General features: G+C 42.5%; 2 protein-coding genes across 4 annotated transcripts; one reads left to right on the top strand and one right to left on the bottom strand.

Annotated features, from left to right (window-relative positions):
- Positions 1-3,937: 3,937 nt before the first annotated feature.
- On the bottom strand, positions 3,938-13,526 carry LOC143292061 (ganglioside GM2 activator-like). 2 transcript variants are annotated; one of them, XM_076602240.1, is made up of 5 exons: positions 13,453-13,526; positions 7,646-7,874; positions 6,306-6,473; positions 5,623-5,742; positions 3,938-4,155 (listed from the first exon to the last, which is right to left on the bottom strand). In XM_076602240.1, the coding sequence occupies exons 2-5, from the start codon at positions 7,832-7,834 to the stop codon at positions 4,024-4,026; spliced, it is 609 nt and encodes a 202-aa protein (XP_076458355.1). In that variant the 5' UTR covers positions 7,835-7,874; positions 13,453-13,526; the 3' UTR covers positions 3,938-4,023. The 2 variants fall into 2 exon arrangements, with proteins under 2 accessions (XP_076458355.1, XP_076458356.1); XM_076602241.1 differs by lacking the exon at positions 13,453-13,526 and adding an exon at positions 13,309-13,424.
- Positions 13,527-13,781: 255 nt separating this feature from the next.
- On the top strand, positions 13,782-21,667 carry LOC143292059 (uncharacterized). Of its 2 annotated transcripts, none has more exons than XM_076602239.1 (4): positions 13,782-13,884; positions 15,216-15,417; positions 16,197-16,406; positions 17,831-21,667. In XM_076602239.1, the coding sequence occupies exons 2-4, from the start codon at positions 15,262-15,264 to the stop codon at positions 19,946-19,948; spliced, it is 2,484 nt and encodes an 827-aa protein (XP_076458354.1). In that variant the 5' UTR covers positions 13,782-13,884; positions 15,216-15,261; the 3' UTR covers positions 19,949-21,667. The 2 variants fall into 2 exon arrangements, with proteins under 2 accessions (XP_076458354.1, XP_076458353.1); XM_076602238.1 differs by having other exon boundaries at positions 17,828-21,667.
- The last annotated feature ends 818 nt before the right edge of the window (positions 21,668-22,485 follow it).

Genomic DNA, 22,485 nt, shown 5'->3' with positions numbered 1-22,485 from the left:
CTGAACCAGTTGCTTCTCCCTCCCACTCATCCAACCAACTGTCCAGGTCTAATGATTTGAAATCTGTGGTAGCCTAATGTTTTTGTTTCACCTATTGGTCATCTTAAGTTTTGTATGAAATAAATGCACTTTTTGTTTGTCGCCCAGCGCAATGTATGTGAAGGAACATGTCTGTAAAAAAAAATAATAAATAACATATATTTTTTTTAAAACATACAAAGACACGCAGATCGAATTGAATCGTGATTCGAAATGACTTGTGAGATTGCGTTCCAGCAGTGCAAGAAGGGAGGCAAACCCGATCAGGGGAGACCATCGTGCCTACGGGTAAATGTGTCTCTGCCCTCACCACCTGCCAAGGGTGACTAACCACGAAGCAGAGGTAAACATGGCGGATCCTTTTGTTGCATTTGTTTTCGTTGAGGGGGGAAAACATGCGTGCTTTGCGGACAACCCGTCCTGTTGCTTGCTTTTTTTTTCTTTTTTTTTTTTTTGCTAACTCAACAATGTTCTGAACTGTGGTGCAGTGAGAAGTGAAAGAACACTGCGCAGAAGGGAACCACCACACACTCACAGTGAATCGAGGAATCAAATTACAGACTTCCACGAAAACGAACAGACGCATTCATTCAGAGGCACATGAACGCACATATTTTTCACTCGCATGTGCACACACACACACACGCGGGAGAACTCGCACATTAAAAAAAACAAAAAAAAAAAAAAACAAATGTGTTCACGCTCGATTCACACAACGGATAAAAACAGATATTTCTGCCATATGGGCAATGGCGAATTGGTGTGTCACCACGTCGTTGCACGGACATGGACATACCTGTATTACACGCATGACATGAGATACGTCTTACACATGGCTGTACACACAGGTGTTCTTTTACCTCTCCACGCTGAGCACTCTGCTATGACATTGTTTTTGTGGTAATGTCCTACTTTTGTATACTAAATTCCTAGAGCTGAATTTAGGATTCTGAAGTGGAACGGTTATCCTGTCCCTCTTTAGCTTCTTAAATTCCTGAGCTGAATTTAGGATGCTAAAGTGGGACTTTACTTTTGTTTGTTTGTTGTTGCTTTTTCTTCTTTTTTTTATATAAATTTATTTTATTTTATTTATTTATTTGGAGGGGGGAGGGGGCGTTCTTCATGCCAACGTTTCCTTCAGCGAATGACGATGACAGTGTTTTCGATTACGACAGACTGAATTTCAAACTTTCTTCTTCTCCACCCCATTCCAGCAGTGGTATTATACCCCTCCACCCCACTAATCTAAAAATGTACTCCACCCTTTTCCCCAACCCTCACCTGCGGCCCCACCCCCACCCCCCACTCCGCCTCCTCAACACAAAACGTACGATGTAGCTCAGGGTTTCCCTGGACATGATTCGGCATCGTGCTGGGGTCGCCGAACGACCCTTGTATGACCGTGTCCCTAATCATCGACATTTTGCCCAAGTTGCGTGCACAGTTAGACGTGTACACACACTTGCATGCAGGTGTGCTAACACATATGTACACGTACAGATAAACACGCGCCAGTGCACTTGCGCGTGCACGTGCACGTATGAATACACAGAAATGCTCGCGCAAATACTCACACGGCAAACGAATGAGACAGCACGCGCTCATACACACGAATGCAACAAAACTCACGTATTGAAAAAAATTGAAAAATGGTGATAAACATTCGTAAACACACACACACACACACACACACACACAGATGTGGAGTGATGGTCGAGAGGTAACGCTTCCGCCTTGGGAGCGAGAGCATCTGAACTTGCTTGTTCGAATCACGACTCAGTCGCCGGTATTTTTCCCCCTTCACTAGACCTTGAGTGGTAGTCTGGACGCTAGTCATTCGGATGATACGATAAACCGAGGTCCCGTGTGCAGCATGCACTTAGCGCACGTAAAAAAAAACACCCACGGCAACAAAATAGTTGTCCCTGGCAAAATCGTGCAGAAAAATACATTTCGATAGGTAAAACAAATAAAACTGCACGCAGGAAAAAAAAAAAAATTGGTTGGCGCTCTCAGTGTAGCGACGCGTTCTCCCTGGGGAGTCAGCTCGAATTTCACACAGAGAAATCTGTTGTGACAAAAAAGAGAACTACAATCATGCCAACACACGGGCGAGACAAACATGTGATAACACTTGGCTTATATGTTTTCATGCAACCAAAAATGAACGCACCCATTTTCACATTCACAAGCACATATTCATTCCATTAGCGCGTTCTCGTGTTCAAGCCCGCGCGCGCACACACACATGATATGCACGCAGATGATGCGATCGCCTGCATCCAACTACACACGCTTGCATACACACGGGTCACATGTACGCACAAACACATCCAAACGCGCGCGCATGCATACCTATATGCACCTAGTGCCCGCATACACTTACACGCGCACGCGCGCATAAACACTCGCGAACAAACAACCGTGCACTTAGTGCGCACACATGCCCACGAAGACACACTCGGTTGCAAAAATGTGCACTCACGTTCATTCATACTTGTGCATGGACATTGGCACACACGTGCACGCGCTCGCTAACGGACACACACGCACGCACGCGCGCGCGCGCGCACACACACACACACACACACACACACACGAATGAACGCACGCCCTCACAAACACGCGAGCACTGATATGCGTTCACAAACATTGCCATACACACTAAAACCCACGCACGGACGCATATTCAAAGAGTGTGGCAAAACGCACCAGCAAACGGGATCACTGACGTCCGTACACATGTGCGTAAACGTGTGTATCACATACAGGCGTGCAAACACGCGATCTCTCATACGCAAACACACGCATAGAGTGATTAGCATGAATCTTTGCAATATTTTTATTAACCATTTTGGCAGGCTTCATTGTCAGTGCAAGAGAATTCATTTCTAAAGTGGTTTTGTTGTTGTTGATTTTTTCTTGTTTGTACCTGGTTGGATAAACATGGATATTATTTTGCTGATTGTTTTTCGTTGTGAAAACAATTGTGGTCCAAGTTCCCTCATTGTGGAGATCATGTTTGTTTTTTGTTGTTTGATTTTTTTGTTTTCGTTTTTTGTTTTAATCAACAGAATGAGGAGAGACAGAGGAAGCTGCAGTGGTCGAGGAAGTGTCAAACAGGTAGGAATAGAGATGAAGGCATTATGTTCTGCACGTCAGCCTCCAAATGAGCTAATTTAGCTCTGTTCGTCACTACCAGACTCCTCCTATCGACGTAAATGGTAAGACTCGAAATTAGTTGGGGGGGTTTTATGTGTACGTGTACGTGTGTGTGTACGTGTGTGTGTACGTGTGTGGTGTGGTGTGGTGTGGTGTGTTGTGTTGCGTTGCTTTTTTTTTTTTTTTTTTTTTTTTTTTTAGTTATTGTGTTCCAAGTCTTGTACGTTCTCGATATTTCTCCAACACGAATACATGCACACACGCAGGTATTACACATATACTCTCCCTCCCCCCCCTCCCCGACCCCACCCTCTCTCTCTCTCTCTCTCTCTGTGTCTCTGGAGAGAAGACAGTAGGTCAGGTTTTGTGGGTAACCGAAGGAGTGTACGTGCATTCGCGAGTGCCTCCCCCGCGCGCGCTTGCATGCGTATGTGTGTGTGCGCTCGCGCGAGGCGTGTGTGTTTTGTATTATATAGCTTTTTGTTTTTGTTTCATGAGATCCAATTCACTTTCACAAACTTCAGAACAACACACTGTTTTATATACTGTTGGAGATAGTATTTATTCGGACTGCCACGTTTTACTTTCATAAACGTATCAAAACAAAACAAAAACCGGAACCAGACTGCAAGAGAAAGAGGTACCTCCCCATCACCCCTCTCCCCCCACCCCCTTGCCCCCCCGCCTCCCCCCCACTACCCACCCCCCGTACCCCCCCTTAAAAAAAAAAAAAAAAAAAAAAAAAAAAAAACACAGTGCTTTGGTCCGCAACACAAACTTCTCCAAAGAAAGCACCCGTCCCGGAAACCCTGTCCCCGCCGCTCAGCCCAGGTGGAAGAAGACCTGAAAGCAGCCAAACCACTTGCCCTGTGACTTGAAGTTCACCGTTTCGCGAATGTAGCCAGTCGTCAGGTGTGGAGGGATTGAAAAGTGGATGGCCAAGTTGAGGGGGCCCTGACAACACAGGAAAATGTTATATGATGAATGTTCACATATTACTTACGTTATACATGACAAATTTATTTAGTTAAAAGGACCCCATTTCCTTCTACGGCCATCAAGACAGTGAACTCGTTTCCACTGCGTCTAGGGCTCGGCACAGGAAGGCAGGGCCCAGTCCTCTCCTTCCGCCCTTTCACATCCCCCCCAACCGAAAAAATCAGGTACCCTTTAACACCTGGGTGGAGTGAGGAAAATCCGCGTAAAGTGCCTTTCCAAAGGACAGCACCATGTCAAAATGGTGCCGAGAACATGACTGCAGTTTGTCGGGTTTCGAAGCTAAACCACTCGGGAAGGCCAGGAGTTGGACTTGGTTGTCAGAGGCTATATTTTGCGCTTTGCCACATGAGGAGCACTTTTTAGGCTGTGGGAGCTAATCCCTACACCCCAACCCCTCGGCTTAACAACCCTTCGTGTATCGCTACATGATAATAGAGCATAATATTACAGAAAAAAATACAGGGCTGGGTTGGACAAGAGTTCTCAGCAGTCTAAAGTTTGCTCAGCGTTAATCAAGAATTGTCCTATGTATATTGACTTAAGTACAGCTTATATAACCTAAATCTATGTAAGTCCGTGGGTGGCCGGGTTGCATGACGAACTCAGCAGCTTTAAGTTTGCTTTTCGTTAACGAATGTTCCTAACTCCACGGTAAATTCCAGATACTTTGAAACATTCTTAACGATAAGAGGTCAGAAGTAAGACCTATGGACACAGGTCGTTTTCTTTTCAATCGCCAAATACGTGGAACAAGCTCCCTGATAACCTCCTTCATTCCGATTCCATCGCATCTTTCAAATATCGTCTCAAAACTCACCTTTTCCCTCAGCAATAAGTTCAATTGTGGCAGGTCCACTTCCTTTGCGTCAGCTGTGCTTGACTATGTGTGTATACATATGCATGTGTACATAACTACATGCATGTATATGGATGTGTATTGTGTGCGCGTGTGTTTATGTAAGTTTGTGCCTGCCTATGTGTGCGTATGTGTCAGGGTAGCTGTTAGATACACACGTTAAAACGTATGTATGCATTGTGTGTGTGTGTGTGTGTGTGTGTGTGTGTGTGTGTGTGTGTGTGTGTGCGCGCGCGTGCGTGTAGTCACATTTTGGTGTGTGTATGGAACATTGATGTAATGTTTTATGTTAACAAAAGCGTTTTTGTAAAGCACCTAGAGCAGATTCCTGGATAGTGTGCTATATAAGTATCCATTATGATTATTATTATTAAGGAAACTTAGCGCTGCAAAGATCATCACGTGCAACCAGCTGCGGGATGGGGGATGGGGGAATCCCCCCCCCACGCCTCCCCCCCCCCACCCCACCCCCACCCCCATTCATTTTGTTCATTTTCATCGTCGAACAAATACAGTTACTAGTCATTGCAAGGGTCAAAGGCAGCGTCGCCGGGTGGGCTTGTTACCTGTTTGGGAGGGCAGGTGAAGAAGGCAGACAGTTGGGAACAGACGTTGGTGAATTTGCAGCCTGGACAGGGGACAGGTATCCATACGCCGAACTTATGGATAGCAAGGCTGACATCCGCCTGAAAAAAAAAATGCGGAGACGTGTCTTTTTTTTTTTTATTTTTTTATTTTTAAAGACAGACATACAGACAGACGGAGGGGGACAAATTGAATATCTCAGTTCAAACCATGTGAAGGCTAACGGATACTTTTTTTTTTCTTATTAAGTTTTGATATACACACAACGTTCTTTCACACACCTGGTCAGTTGATCCCCATTGTACATCTACCCCTCCCTTGCCCCTCCTCCCTCCTTCATGCACTCTCCCGCCCTCCCCGCTGTCCCCCTCCAAGTGGCAAACTACACATTCCTATATAACCCCTCACTGGAGTGGGGGGGGGGGGGATAGGGTGTGTGTGTGGGGGGGGGGGGGGTGGACAATCGTATTTTGGAAGTAAAAACCAGCTGCAAAATGGACACACAAGTTTAAGAAGAAAAAAAAAAGCAAACACCTTCACCTCTTTCACCACACACACACACACACACACACACACACACACACACACACACACACACACACACACACACTTTCACTACACACACACACACACACACACACACACACACACACACACTCCCCACCTCAACCGGACTAGCCAGGGTGGTGGTCAGGGTGGCGTTGACGACCAGAAGAGCGTCACCAGGGGAAGTAAGGGGGTCAGGGGTCATCCGCATCTCGCCCACGTGCACCACGGAGCTGGGCTGGCCGCAGTCGTTCCAGCTGAACCACGTGCCGGCCTGTCGGTGCGCCTGGTGCAGAAGACTCGATTCTTGTACGGGTGTTTGTGTGGGGCGGAGAGGGTAAGAAGGGCGAGCTGTGTGAGTGGTGAGGGTAAAGGGTGTGTTGTGTGGGTGGATAGGGTAAAGGGTGTGTTGTATGGGTGAAGAGCGTAAAGGGTGTGTTGTATGGGTGAAGAGGGTAAAGGGTGTGTTTTGTGGGTGGAGAGGGTAAAGGGTGTGTTGTATGGGTGGATAGGGTAAAGGGTGTGTTGTATGGGTGGAGAGGGTAATGGGTGTATTGTATGGGTGAAGAGGGTAATGGGTGTATTGTATGGGTGAAGAGGGTAAAGGGTGTTGTGTGGGTGATGAGGGTAAAGGGTGTGTTGTGTGGGTGTGGGTAAAGGGTGTGTTGTGTGGGTGGAGAGGGTAAAGGGTGTGTTGTGTGGGTGAAGAGGGTAAAGGGTGTGTTGTGTGGGTAGAGAGGGTAAAGGGTGTGTTGTGCGGGTGGAGAGGGTAAAGTGTGTGTTGTGTGGGTAGAGAGGGTAAACGGGGTGTTGTGTGGGTGGAGAGGGTAAAGGGTGTGTTGTGCGGGTGGAGAGGGTAAAGGGTGTGTTGTGTGGGTGAAGAGGGTAAAGGGTGTGTTGTGTGGGTGAAGAGGGTACGGGATGTGTTGTGTGGGTGGATAAGGTAATGGATGCGTTGTGTGGGTGGTGAGGGTAAAGGGGTGTGTTGTGTGAGTAGACAGGGTAAAGGGGTGTTGCTGTATGGGTGGAGAGGGAAAAGGATGCGTTGTGTGGTGGAGAGGATAAAGGGGTGTTGTGTGGGTGGAGAGGGAGAGGATGCTCTGAAATGCCAGTCCTATGTCTTGATATTTTTCACCACTTCAATCTTTCCATTAAAAAAAAAAAAAAAAAAAATGGAAAGGGTGAAGAAACGGGAGGTCAGGACTCAGTTCACACAAGTTGTCTTCCACACCGGTTCTCTGTGCAAGTGTGTACGTGTGTGAATGTGTGTCTGTGTTTGTGAAGAATGCAGATGTGTATGTGTATACATATGTATGCGTGCATGCATGCGCGCGAACGCGCGAACACGCGAACACGCGCGTGTATGTGTATGTGACATGAAGGTTTCTGACTTCAGCTCTCTTACTGACACATTACACACACCTTATAGCTCTATCGACATGGACTACCTATAAATACCTGTGACGGGTCATGCCGCTCAGTTGACTTCAGCATCTGAAGAGGAACATGATGAACGTCATCCAGCTTGCCATGGTAGCCACTGGTGCCGCCCTGCTGTTGGCTAAACCTCTCCACGTTGGCACAAAGCGCCACGGAGAAAGCCGCCCACACACACCAACAGCACCACACGGTGGTAACACCAGCCATGTTCGTGTCTTGCTCACCCTATAGCTCTCACTGCCGCCAACTGTCACAAGACCACGACTGGTAACAAGACTGAGAATTTCATCTTTGGAATTCATGAGTTCAAGGAAATTGATGAAACGGGGGGCAGAACAGATCTCGGCTTTCCACAACACATCATGAATCACGTGTGTGTCATGCTGCAGCTAGCTGTTTGTCACGCACCATGTATGTTGTTTCACGGGCAACTTGACATAATCAACTACAATGTCTTCGTTGTTGTTTGCAATGATGTGTTTGTTAATTGTTTTTTTGCATTGTTTTCGTGTTGTTGCGGTTGCAAGGTAAAAAAAATAAAAGAAAAAGAAAAAAAGAAGACGCAAAGACTCATATGTTCGAAGAAAAACATTCAACTGCAACTTCTTTTTTTTCTCCAAATCGCCGAGAACGTTTCCTGCGAAACGTTTCCAAGGGAGATATGTTTCCCTTGCTATGGTTTTGACGATAACGTTTTTAAAACGGGTTGTTTTTTTGTTTTGTTTTTTTTAACATTTACCTAGAACCAGTAAACCACTTGAAACCAAGTGAATCAAAATAAAACGTTTTAAAAACATCTGCATGCTATCTGGGCAGTGACTGACACTGACAACCTCGCAGTGAATGCATGCTCTTCTGGCGGCAACAGTGCACAACACAAACACGACACACACTTTTCGAAAGAGAGAGAGAGTTAAAGCTCTAACACACACACACACACACTAAGCAGCAATTCAAACTTTCAATGAGTCTTTGAAAAACAATATTACGCTGTCCAGATGATATTGATTGAGAACAATGTCATCTTTTGCGATTGGTTTTCCTTTTGAATTAGCCCGTGTCCTGAATGCAGAGTGCTTTTTCACATTTAACCTGTATCGATGGAAGTCATTGTTAAGTTTATACCAGTCACATATTTTTCACATGATTATTGTACTGCTCTGTTGTTAATCCTGTAAGCATTTCTTTCTTTTTTTCAGTTTTACTCTGCCCCCTCTTTTTTTTCTTTTCATTTTATTGACTCGCTTGTGTAAACATAGAGTCTATGTTAATTATAACCCGACTTCGGTTGTCTATGTGTGTTTCTGTGCTAAACTTTAACATTGTCATGTTTCTGGAAATGTTTTGTTATTTAACACCAAATTGGGCACAAAAATAGGAAAACTTCTTTTCTCTCCACTCATTCCTTTTTCAGTCCATGATAATGCACCCTTAGGGTGGGCACACACACACACACAAAAAGAAGCCAAATCATTGGCACAATAAATCTACTGTTACATTTTTATTTCTATTCATAAAACTTGACAGTTTGGTTTGATATACTGAAACAATGATCAACAACAGTCACTTTTTGTTGTTGTTGTTGTTTTTGTTGTTCAAATAGGAACTTCTTTCGTTCAGTCTGAAAGTTACATTTATGAATAAATCTCTGGGGCACTAATTGAAGGGGAGATTAATCAAGTCTTGAAGCATGAGCATTATTTTGTTTTAAAAACTGTTCTTTCTCATCTAAGATATTAAATTTTGAAAGTATTACTCAATACATAGTAAGGCATTAACTTTGTGTTTTACACTCATTGTGAAGACCTTTCACAATGTACATTCTCCCAAGTAGTATTTTTCGGGAAATAGCAGATTGTTCATAATGTGACGTAATTTAGAGTCGGCCTGGGAAAAAAAACACGTCATACTGTTCACGTCATAGATAAAATTACGTTTAACAAGGCTTCTTGACAGGATGACTGCTTCTTTCTTCTTCTCATGATTCCTTTGTTTGATAAAATAATATCACAAGCGAGTCTAGAAGACCTTGCCTCTCTTGTTTATTTATTTTGTGATAGTTTTCAACACCTCTTAAAGAATCACCCAACAGGCTGTTCATATTGGTTTAGTGGTGGAATACTAGCAAAATGCTAAATATACAAATAAACGAACAAATGCACACCGAAAAACAAACAAGCAAATAAAATTGTTTCAGGATATAATGTATAATGGAAGGAATGATATTGTGGCAATGGTATTGAATTTATCTTGAATACCCTATTATCAACCCCCACCCCACCCCTCACCTAAAAAAAGGGGGGGGAGGTTGGGAGTGGGGGGAGTTCACTGGATGCTCGCTGTGCGCTGAATTCTGCGATGACTCGTCAAACGTTCAGGCTGGTTTAAGTTTTCAGTCAAACCAGGCAATGACTTCATTTTTGTTGTTTTTTCGGAAACTGAAAGACACTTCAAGCGTGTCGACCATGATCGATGAACTGCGGTAGCCCTCCCTGGAATCCAGGCGCCGGACTGCCCGTCTTGCCATGCTGTACCGCATCCAGCATGATACTGTCACCATCAGCAGTATCAGGGACAAGCACCAGCCACTGCCCGCTCGCCAGAGAATAGGCCACAACCAGCAGGTCGCTCTGCCTCAGTGCCGGACCCAGTATCAGCAGGCGTCCTTTCTACCGCGGACCATCGGAGACCGAAACGACCTTCCCCAGGAACTTAGTCGTGGAGGCCGAGACCATCGACACGTTCGTGTCACGGGCCTCCAGTCTCCCCCAGTAGCCCAGCATTTCGTCAGTGCGCATCCGACCTCCCCTTAAATTGACAGAACAGTCAACAGGATGACTGCAGTCACTGCGATGGAAGAAGAAGAAGTGCTGGACTATCGGTTGTCTCCGTTTGCTTCCGCTAGAATGACGTAAAACCATCAGTACTGATACGCACATTGCTGTTATGACGTTTCTGAAGCCGGGGGAACCACTGACAGAACACGTGGATATGTGGATGTGACAAACGACTTCCTTTTTTTCTTTTCTGCTTTTAATTCTGATCGGCTTTTGTCTGTGCATAGTGAAAGTGTCTCGTAGACATACTGGTCGCATGTCGCCATTTTAAACAATTTAACCACAGTCAAGGTACAAAGAGTGATTGACTGTTGTCCATGATATTGCAATCAGCAACAGCCTTGTTTTCTTCTGCGGAGTTCTTATTCTTCCATTTCTGGCAATCAGTTGAGACATTAATCTTGGTGTAGCCTATTAATTGTGACTTGTGCATGACGGGCAACGGATTTAAAAAGTAAAATTGCTGGAGTTGTTCCTAAATGTCCTTCAAAACATTCTTTGTAACGACACCGAGGTGCTACCGGCTGTTTTGAGTTTGACAACTGACTGTCAGTTTGGTACAATATGTATCTCTCAAGGAAATTCACAAACAGCTAATGCAAATGGATGTCTGTCAAGTGTGACTACATGAAAAAGAACGTCGGTCAAGTGTGACCCTGTGGCGAAGGGACGCACCGTGCAAAGCCTGTGGTAAAATAGATCGAATCAATCGCTATGGGCTTTTCCGGACATTTCAAAGACCTGACTCGGTTATTTTATCGCTTGACTCTGGGCCTGATTATGATGCTTGTGGACATCGGCCTGTATATATTGATTGGCGTGACAACTGCATTGATACTAATTGTTTTTTTGTCTTATGTCACCTGGAAAACGTACACACAATCTCAAGACGTGGGCTGGACTGTATGTGTTCACATCGTGACTGCGATTATATCTGTGTTTGTAATGATCGTTGTACATACTCTGGTCAGAGAAATGTGCGGACTCCCCGAACTGCCAGTGAAAGAAGTAACGAAACAAGTGATTCATCGCAGGATAAAGTCAAAGACGGGGCGGCGAGGACGAAATAAAAAAAGCAGCAAGAAAAATTAATGAAGGCCAAGGGAGTCAGATCCTCTCACAGAAGAGAGTTCCCCTTCAGTTATGTCTGTATAAAATCAGTTTATTGTATTATAATGTATTGCATTGCTTCAAGCGTGTTGTATTACTCTTTGTAACAACAGGTCTCTGTGTGTGAAATTCGAGCTGCTCTTCCCAGGGAGAGCGTGTCGCTTGCAGTCTATCTTATATGGATTCTTCAGTTTCTTCTATGTGGTTCTGTTTTCAATGGATCAGTTGCCGGGTGTCCGTCTGCATGTTGTAGAGCTAATCTGCCCCTTTTTCTTTGGTTCCTGAGCATATTTCACTGATTTGGGAGTATGTTGATCTAACTTGTTCCCATTTGGTGTTGATTTCTCACAACTGAATCAGCGAACAAGTTATTCTGGACCGCCGGATACCATTCAAAACGCCGGCTCGGGCGCTTTTTGTTTGGTCTCATTGCCAGATGGGATCTTCACCACGGTGTGCCAGATAATCTGATTAGTGGATCCCTACTTCAATTTTTGGAACTCCAACCCGGGCTATCTTTAAAAACCGGCGCATCTCAGTGTAAATTGACAGAGTAAACACCTATGATTATCATCAGTGGTCAGTACCGTGACAAACGTCAAAATTAATGTCAAAACCGCGCAGTCCACTGGAATGGGGTCAGTCCGATCTTCCCCAGCATCGACACGCTCCCTCTGATAGACAGACATATTTTTGACATGTCGCTCGATGGAAGGGCCGGATGCCATAAAACTTACACTGAGTAACCAGTTCGGGCACACTGACGTGCTTGGCTCTTCCCCATGAAGTAAAGGCGTAATTGATCATTTGTATTTTGCTCCAATGCAACGAAACACGACTCTGCCGGGGTTCCTCACCGATTGAACGGATGATTGAGAAGTAGGAAGCTCTTCACGGACCTGTTCCAGAATATCACGATCATTCAAATCAGAAAGAAAGGAGGGAAAATTTTCTTTCGATAAACATTATAATATGTGTGTGTGTGTGTGTGTGTGTGTTGTCATTGTCGAGCATTTCAGTGTTTATAACATATTAATTTAGTTGCAAATCATGGGAGTTAACACTACCACACTGGACACTAGGCTTTCTACGAAGGAACATGAGAAAGGCGTCGAGTCAATCAAAATAAGGTCACTCTCCTACAAATGCCTGATACGCCCTATCCTCGAAGAGTATGCCAGGAAAGAGATACACAAAATAAGAGCAGTCCAACGAAGAGCATCACGATTTGCCCTCAATAAACACCAGAGAACAGTCAGTGTCACCGACTGCTGCAGACACTGGAGTGGGAAACCCTGGAACGGCGTAGGAGGAGAGCCAGATTGGTCATGCTATATAAGATCAGCAGGGGCATGACCAAAGTCACTGCTGCGGTGCCCAACCTCCACCAGTAACAACAGGCCAAAAGAGCTCACACCAGAACATTTGACTGGATCCCCCAAAGAGCGGACATCAAGCTGAATGCCTTCCTTCCAAAAATAAACGGTGATTGGAATGCCCAGCCCCAGGAGACTGTTGATGCTTCAACTGACTCAGTCTCAGTCACTGATTCATTTCATTCCTCAGTTTGATGCCCAGGGTCAACTGTCTGACCGTTATTGGCATTTGGTGTTGCTAACCAGTGTAAAAAAAAAAAAAAAAAAAAAATAAAATGGGGGTGGGGGGGGGCTGTCTGGGGATTTAAATGTATGTAGCCACCCTCCGCCTGAAGGTGGCAGAGGACTGGGCACAGACCACACTCCTCGGGAAGCACGTTCCAGTCACGGACTGTCATCAGAAAGAACGATCCGAGTCTGCGATCTGTTAAGAAGGTGGCACTCTGTTGATTCACTGCCACTTTATTTTTTTTTTTTTTTTTTTTTTCAATCCGGAACCCACCACCACAAAATGCCGATAATGGTCAATTGCCGGTTGACCCTGGGCATCATCCGGAAGAAGTACCACGAAGGTCAGTGTTCTTTTTCCAGACTTCTTTCCCTTGAAACGTGCTGATTTTATTCACACGACTTTCGCATTAATGAATACAAGGTAAACATGCAACTTTATTAATTCGTTCTTCTTTTTATGCGTTGCTTTGGTAAAACGTCACAAATTTTTAACACATGCACATTTTGTTTATACTTTTCTGTCAAACACATATCGTTCCGGTAAATCGGTGTAGTTCTAAATTTATCTGAACCCTGATTATGGCGTCCTGGTGGACAAAGGGGAATAGCAGAAGTGTACCTTATTTATGTCCTACCATTGCAAACACTGCGCGTGTTTGCTGCTGATGATACGTTTGCCAATGGCTTACACAAGCTGCATCAAGTAATGCACGGTGATTTTTGTATATAATCAGTTTTGTTTTGATTGCAAGACAAGTGTTGGTTTCGTGTTTACAATATCAATAAATCCCCTGACCAGTATGGCAAAGTTATGGATCTGCAGTTGGTGTGTGTGTGTGTGTGTGTGTGTGTGTGTGTGTGTTGTCGTTTTTTGTTGTTGTTGTTTTGTTTGTTTGTTTTCGTTTGTTTCTTTTTTGGGGGTTGGTTTTCTTGTTTGTTTGTTTGGTTGTATTTTGTTGTTTTTTTTTGGTTGTTTTTTTTTGTTGTTGTTGTTTTGATAATGTTAATTCTGTTACCAGAAATTATTAAGTGAAGCAAAAAGCCTCTTTACCATTTCATTATCAGCTGGAGTGGGCTGGAGTGTTTATCAATCCATTACACACACCATTGAATGAATGCAAATTTTGAAAACTGCTGTCACAGTCAGACTGACTGGTTCAGTGAAAAATCACAGATGAGATAGATTCTATAAACTTCATAAAAAAAAGCATGCATAATTTAGTTATATTTTAAATTTAAGTCACAAAAGACAAGACAGTACCTTCTGAACAATCATACTCTCATCGATCACACTGATTTGACAGAATAATAGACAATGTGTTTAACAGACTAGATCTATATGTTTGTATGCACTTACAGGATGCCACATTTTATGATGATAGATTTTAGCTTCAAAACAAATTGATTCCATTCAGATTGATAATTGACAATAACAAACAAAAAAAAAAAAACAACAACAACAAAGAAACAAACAAACAAAAAACAACCTTTGGTGCTTGTAAAAACTGATCATTCAGTTGTTCAACTTTTCCTGTGGATCACACTTGTATGATGTATACATGTCCAGGGACATGCAGAGATGCACACACATGGCGTGTTCATGTACATAAAGTATACAGTATGTAGATATTCATGCCCCCTAGTCTGTAGGTCTCTAGATGGTGCATATGCCTTACAGTTACACATTAGTTTACAGTCCATTTTTTGCAGGTTTGCCAGAATTTTGATCTGAGACTAGTGAGAGTCAGTGGTAATTACTTAACTGTGTTTACAACACATTTGGTTTCATTATTGAATAGAATTATCTTTAGGTCATACTTTATACACAGGATGTGTTCATGAAACTAAAATCACAAGACCATATTCAGCTAAAAAAAATATATTAGTGGTATCGTATGAATGATAATTCCATTTAAAAAAAAAAAAAAAGAAGTAATGTATAAAAAGGAGAGGTTTTTGATTAGAATTGGTTAAGGTTGTTGTTTGACTCAATTTTATTTGAATGTTTTAGTTATATGGTTTTGTTTGTTTCAGGCACAGTAATCATTTTGCGAGCTGTGGTCAGTAACGTGTGGCTGACATGGAAGGAGGGAGATCAGATAGTGCAGGCAGGGCAGATCAAGGTTACCCCATGGCTGGGGTTCCTCCACAGCAGGATCCAGAACAGGACCTTCTGGGACTCTCGGTTGTTTTTCAACAGCCCTCCACATCCCAATCAGCACATTTCAAACCACAGGTTTCTTTTTTTCTTTTCTTGATAACAGACATGAACTTTCCAGAAATAATAGAGAGAATTATTTATCATTGGATTAGGCTCTTTCTGTGTGTTTGTGTGTGATATTGAAAAATTATCTGGGATTGAAAGTGAATATATGTATGTCATGGTCTACAAATATTGATGTCAAGATCTTAATTTAGGAGTTGGCACATCTGTCCCCCAAACAGTAAATTGAAGAGACCTGCTGGCTGCACTCGATAGGAAAAACAAATAAAACTGCATGCAGGAAAATATACAAAAAAAATGGGTGGCGCTGTAGTGTAACGACACACTCTCCCTGGGGAGAGCAGCCCAAATTTCACACAGAGAAATCTGTTGTGATAAAAAGAAATACAAATACAAATACTCATGGCCCAGAACAGATGGTTTGGATACAGTGGCAAAACTGTGAATGTGCACATTTGTGTGTGTGTGTGTGTGTTTTAATTGTTGGACCTGGGTGTGCATGTGGGTGTAGAAATGTAGGCAGGTGCTGTGCATGTTATGTGGTATTTATATAATTTCTGTTGTGCTTATATATGTGTGAGCAAGTTTGCCAGACACTTATTATGATGGATAAAAATGCTTTAATTTTGAAAGGATGAATACATCATAGATCTGTATATTTACAATGAAATGACACAGTAAGTCAGTGAGTAACCGTCAGTAAGAATAAAAAGTTTTACTCCCAAAAAAGGTAATTTCACTCTCAGGAATATTAAGTCGTTTGTTACATTAAAAACATTTTGTGACTTCAGAAGAGCCGCCCCAAAGGCAGAAAAGCTGAAAAGCCAGTGAAACTGAGCAAGCGGCGTGTAAACGGTGGGGATGAGGAAGGGAGAGAAGAGGCGTACCAGGATAACCCCCCAAGTCTGGCACAGAACGAGGCCATGGACAACAGCGAGGAGGGCAGCTCTGTGATCAAAAACATCAAGTGGGATATCTCCTCCAGGGATTTCAGCAAGGAAGTGAGTACCTCCAGTGTGTTCCTCATAGTGTCCACAGTCCATTGACTGTGTCATTGTGTGCATGTGTGTGTGTGTGTGTGGGGGGGGGGTTATCTTGTTAAGTTTTAGGGTGAATTACAGGCATATATGTTGACAGCTCATTTTTTTCAAGGAATAAAATTGACAGGCCATAATCACACTTGTTTGGCTTGAGGTAATTTATTTAATCATAAATTTTTATTTTAAAAAGAATTTTGGGGAAAATATCTGTTCTTGAGCACAGACTTAATTTTATTCTCACCATCTGTAAGTCTATCTGAGAGTCTTTTCAACCAGCTTAAATGTGGGTAAGGAAGTGAAATGAGAGTGCAAAGGGAATAAGCTGGGTTTGTAAGAAAAACTAGATCCATTAATTCACTCGGGATGACAAGTTTTCTCCCTTGCTTTTCCCCACAGACAGCCCATTTGTAAGGGTTTGGAAAAAAAAATTACAAAAAATACAAAATACAGAGTAAGAAAATGAAACTTTCAGAACTGGTTTATTAAGTGTTGAGCTATTATATATATATATAAAAAAAAAAGAAATTTCTCATCTTATTTTTACAGTTTTGCCATATGTAGAAAATACTGCCAATTTTTCACCCCGAATCACCATACCTATGCTCGCTTTCTGCATTAAATTCACTTTCTTCTTCGTCATCATCCACCTCTTCAATGCCCGACCCTTCAGTTTGTAGCATTTCAAGTACTTTGGCAACCCTAAAATGTTGCCGTCGCTGCCTTGTTCGCTGCACAACATTTTGAGAAGAACCCGCTTTGCTAACAGGCTGGCACGCGAGCAGACGACTGGTCAGTGACTTTGTCAGCGTGTGTTGAGACGGGCCACACATGGCAGGCTGGCCAATCATACCATTCGATTGTGGAGTGACCCAGAATAGCGCACTCTGCTTGGCTAATCACAAAATCACGTGTACAGCGTGTGATGGATTTTTATTTCTTGAAAATGCTATTCCATTCCGTCGTCTGAAACCAAGTACATTTTATGTAGGAATGCTCACGCATTCCTTCGTCCGGAGAGAGTTAAAGCAAGGGCAGACCAGAACTTTGGTAGTTAGATAAGGCACTGTGTTAAGTGTTATGTATTGATGATGGGTAAGCTATGAGTTTAAATTCTATAGGCTATCATATAGTATTAAAAGTGAAATACAATATTTGTTTTGGGGTTTGCATGTGTTCGTGTGCTTTTTTGTTGTTGTTGTTGTTGAAACTGCTCTTGCACAGAATTTGATACATGTGCCTCATTTCACTAAAGCAGAAAAGACAGGAAGGAAAAGAGGATGTGTGTGCATGTCAGTTCCTATGTAATTATTAATCCAAAACTGCCAGTGTTTCAAATGTACCCAAGAAGAACTAATGTTGTGTTGGTGTTGATTGTGGTTCAGCAGCAGAGAAAGCAGACAATGCCAGGAGCAGGTCCCAAGGAAGAAGACCCCTCACAGCCATCATTCACATGCATCACCTGTCACCAGGCCTTCAACCAGGCTGCTGACTACATGTCACACGTCTGTGCTACTGATCAAAGTCCACCTTCAGTCGACATGGAGCAAGAGGACCTGTTGCCAAATGGGCTAGTGGGGACATCAGGCTCAGACAAAGACATGTATGAAGATGTCGTAGTGGATGACAGCCTGAAATATCGGCGTGTGGTGGGGGACAAGGTTATTTATCATTGCCCAGTGTGTGAAGCTGTCTTCACTGACCTCTTTCAGTTTAACCTGCATAGAGAGGAAGCACATCCAGAGCAAGATGCCATGAAGAGGTTTGAGTGTCAGGCATGCAAGAAAACGTTTTTGGGCAGAAGAGTCTTGAACCAGCATTACAGGCGAAATCATCCGGAGGAGAAGTTCTACCCATGTCCTGTGTGCGGTCAGTCTTTTCCCACTGCCAGCAGTTTGTGTTTACACAAACGTAACCATGTGGGCCACCGCCCATTCAAGTGTGATGATGAAGGCTGTGATAGGGCCTTTCCTGATGTGGCCTCCCTCAACCGCCACAAGCGCACTCACTGTAAAGAACGCCCTCATGTCTGCCAGCACTGTGGAAAAGCATTCAAAATGCAGAACCATCTTCGTGAGCACACGCGTCTTCACACCGGTGAAAAGCCGTTTGTGTGTGAAGTGTGTGGGGCAGGTTTTGCACAGTCCAATGGGCTGAAATCCCATGCCAGGCAGCATATGCTAGACCGAAAAAATCAGTGTAACATATGCCACAAAATCTTCTCACATCCCCAGTTCTTGGAGTTGCACAAGAAAAACCACAGTGAAGAGAAACCATTCTCTTGTGAAGTATGTGGACAGAAATTCCGCACTACCACTAATCTAGGTGCTCACAAGCGTCTTAAACATGACATAGTTAATCGGAAAGGAACCAATGTTTATACTTGTGATGTATGTGGATCTACGTTTTCTCAGGCATGCAACCTAGCTGTCCACAAGAAAATCCATGGAGGGGAGAAGCCATTCACCTGTGACCTTTGTGACCAGACATTCCGAACCCCTGCAAACCTTGGAGCTCACAGAAAGCTGAAGCATGAGATGGACAACCAGAGAGTGGAAAAACATTTCACATGCGACATCTGTGGGGCTTCCTTCTCTCAAGCTTGTAATCTTGGCATCCATAAGAAGAAGAAACACATTGACTCTCCTTCTTTGGAGAGAAATTATGTCTGTGACATATGTGATGCAAGGTTTTCAGAACCCTGCAACTTGGGTGCCCACAAAAAAATCAAACATGCTGAAGAATCAGATGATGGACGTCCAGTTTTTGAATGCGATATTTGTGCTGCCAAATTTTACCGTGCATGCAACTTGTCTGGCCACAGAAGAAGAAAACATGGAGACACCGGAGACATGAAGGAAGCAGACAAGCCTTTCTTGTGTCAGTTTTGTCACTTACGCTGTACCTCTCTAGAAAACTTGCAAGAGCACAAGACTAAAATTCATTTTAGTATGCCAACATGTTTCACGGACAAGAAAAACTCCATTGGTGTGATGTCAAAGTCACAGCAACAAACCACTCTTCCATCTAACTCTTCAGCATTTGACAGTCAGCAGCACCATAGTGTATCAGACTCTTCCAGTTTAGAGGTACAGCAGTCTAAGTTTCATCAGAGCTTTCCCAAGTCCAACCACTCCATGGCGTTTCCCACCACTGTTCCACCAGTGTCTGACTCTGAAGAGCTTTCCCACCATGACTCCTTCATAGACCAGTCAGAGTCTGGTGCTATCACCACAGAAACCAAGTACAACAACAGCAACTCCCGAGCATTCATCACGCCAGGAGGTGACGTTCAGCACAAACTGACCTTTGACCACACTGTGGGTGCCTTTGATTCAGGGCTGCCAAACACGGCGACTCCCACCATGCACAGTTTTCCACTGGGTGTCCGCCCTCCAGCCTGTCATGTGTGTGGGGCACTGATGCCCAATGAACGGACCTTACTTCAGCATCTTCAGATGCACTCCAACGAAAGATACCTGCATGATGTGTTTTCTGCACAGTAGGGGGTTTGAAGTTTGAATGATTGCTAGCAGTTTATTGTCTTATTATTTTTCTGTACATTTTTTTTTTTTTTATTATCAGTTGACTGTAACAAATATTGCTCATAATATGTTTAAAAGATCCATGCAGTTAATCTCATGGCGTTTGTGTTGAAAAATAGTGCATGTTGTGTTTCATGGGTGGAAATAATTGATTGAAATTGTATGACCACACCTTTTTCAAAAGACATAATTTTTTTTTTTTTTAAGAATTAAAGAATACCATGTTTTACTCACCAAAGGTGCTTCAGATTTTAAAGCATACGTTCCACCCGCACAAAACCAAATAAAAATATTTGAAAAATACCAATGGTGCAGCATGTTATAAGGCACACATCAATGATCAAAATACTGAAAGTAAAAAATATTGAAATTCAGAGAAACCAAATTTTAGTTCTTTGAGAAGTATAAGAAATCTTTCACAAACAGTAATATATTGAATGTATGCATGCACATATCTATTCATGCACACATGCTTTCATCCATTAAGAAGTCAGAAAATTCAGACTCCTCGAAATCACTGACAACTTGGTGTAGAAGCGTAGCATTGCTGGGTCAATTGTTGTCACTGCCAAAGCCATGTTCGCACTTTCAGTCAATGTCAAACTCAAAGCCATGATGTCATCATAGGAACTGTCTTCACATACTGCATGCTGGAGATGGCTGGTGACGGCTGCTCACCAGTGTGAATAATTAACGCTGGCACACATGACAGGAAAGTGCAAAATAAAATGTATACGATTCTCGAACAGCTGCTGGCAGTAACTTGCTGGGTTTAGTGTAAATGTAGCCTTATGTAAACAGCCAGATATGATCTGATGATCTGCTGACAGACTTCAGGTAGAGATGTGAGCTGTTTTTATTCTTATTCATCATGGGAAGTGTATGTTTATTAACTGCCATGAATGTCATACTTCCAGGTATAGAGACCAATATGATTCTGATTCACAACTGTGTTTCAGCAGATTTTACCATACATAGGGTGCACATATTATAAGGCACATGTGTCAAAGTTGAGAAAAGTATGGCCTTATGGTCTATAAAATATGGCAAATGTTACAACTTTCATAGAACATTCTGGTAATCTCGTCATTTCATGTTATTTATGTCTGTATTTGTTGTTTCTGTTTCAGTTTATTTTTTTAACAGAAAAAAAACGCTTCCACATTCTTGACTTGACCATAGATAGAGAGAAATTTTATCTGTAAAATCACAGGTTTCATTTGGTTTTTGACCTTTAAGGAAATTTTATATACTTGATTCAATTTGTAGACTTATAGGTATGTCAGTTTTTTCCTTTAATTAAAAAAGTGTACCAAAACTAAATTATAAATAATTCCAGAAAGGTATCAGATTATCGTTGTTTGTCTTTAAAATGTATTGAAGTATATTAGTAATGGCATGAAAGGAAAGGAAATACAGAATACAAGTCCTCTTGATTTGAATATATGGCAAGGGCTGATGGAAATAATTTAATTTTGTGTGTGTGTTTCTGGCTCAAGTGTGCATGCAGAGTCTTATTTTTTGGTTGTATGTGGATATGTGAGTACATGGTAAAGTGGTATTTTCTCAGGATCAGCTACCTCTAAGAACTCCAAACTTTGCATGAATATCAAACAGGCCTTTCCAGGCTTCTCATCCAGAATAACTGCTTACTGCAATGCAGGCACCAGCTTCATAAGAAAGTTTTCAGTCCCCCCCCCCCCCCCCCCCCCCCCCCCCCCCCCAAAAAAAAAAAAAAAAAAAAAAAAAAGTTACCACTGGTAGCACCAGTACATAGATATGTTGAATTTTTTTTCAGAACATAAACTTCCAAGTTCTGTTTTTCACACTGTGTGTGTGTGTGTGTATGTATGTATGTGTGTATATATATATATATATATATATATATATATATAAAGAAGATACAAACATCTTAATAGATACCATAAATATGAAAGTATCATGGAAATGAAATGAAAACTTTAAACCTGTGATAAATTTGAAAATCACATTATTTCACAATGTAGCCATTAAAAACTGGGAAATAAATCATTCCAGATTCTTTTCCACTTGAATCTGAAAGTTAATATAAACTTTTCTCAACTTTGTTATTATTCAGAACATGCTTTTTTGCTCTTTTTTTAATTTTTATTTTTTTACATAAATTGTGTTGAATCTGTTTTAATTCTAGCTTTCGTTCTCTTATTACTCAGGTAACACAAACTTACATTCTTGATTTCTTTTTCCATTTTTTTCTGTTTTTCTTTGTTGATTTGCTCACAACAAAAGCTCTGTCTTGCCAGACCACTTTGGTGCACATGAAACTGAACAAACTTAAAAGCATTTTACCCATACCTGAAAATAGTGAAACGAATGTGTTCACCTTCACACACAGAGTGTAAAAGTCAGGGATTGGTGATGTATTCAGACTGGTAACTTTGAGGTTGGGTTTGTGTATCCCTGTGGCTAAAACAAACAACAAAAGAAGTGGAATACAATAATTGTAAGATAGAGGAGCT

Source organism: Babylonia areolata, chromosome 18, assembly GCF_041734735.1.
Source record: "Babylonia areolata isolate BAREFJ2019XMU chromosome 18, ASM4173473v1, whole genome shotgun sequence".
NCBI lineage: Eukaryota > Metazoa > Mollusca > Gastropoda > Neogastropoda > Buccinidae > Babylonia > Babylonia areolata.
This window is presented reverse-complemented; position numbering and strand designations above follow the sequence as displayed.

Bases quoted from the DNA above. Each gene is read 5' to 3' on its own strand.
- LOC143292061 (XM_076602240.1), bottom strand. From the start codon at position 7,834: ATGGCTGGTGTTACCACCGTGTGGTGCTGTTGGTGTGTGTGGGCGGCT. The intron at 6,474-7,645 runs GTATTTATAGGT...CTTCTGCACCAG, and splicing joins AGCGGCATGACCCGTCACAG to GCGCACCGACAGGCCGGCAC. The intron at 4,156-5,622 runs GTAACAAGCCCA...CTGTGTTGTCAG, and splicing joins TCACCTGCCCTCCCAAACAG to GGCCCCCTCAACTTGGCCAT.
- LOC143292059 (XM_076602238.1), top strand. From the start codon at position 15,262: ATGGAAGGAGGGAGATCAGATAGTGCAGGCAGGGCAGATCAAGGTTAC. The intron at 15,418-16,196 runs GTTTCTTTTTTT...TTGTGACTTCAG, and splicing joins CAGCACATTTCAAACCACAG to AAGAGCCGCCCCAAAGGCAG. The intron at 16,407-17,827 runs GTGAGTACCTCC...ATTGTGGTTCAG, and splicing joins CCAGGGATTTCAGCAAGGAA to CAGCAGAGAAAGCAGACAAT.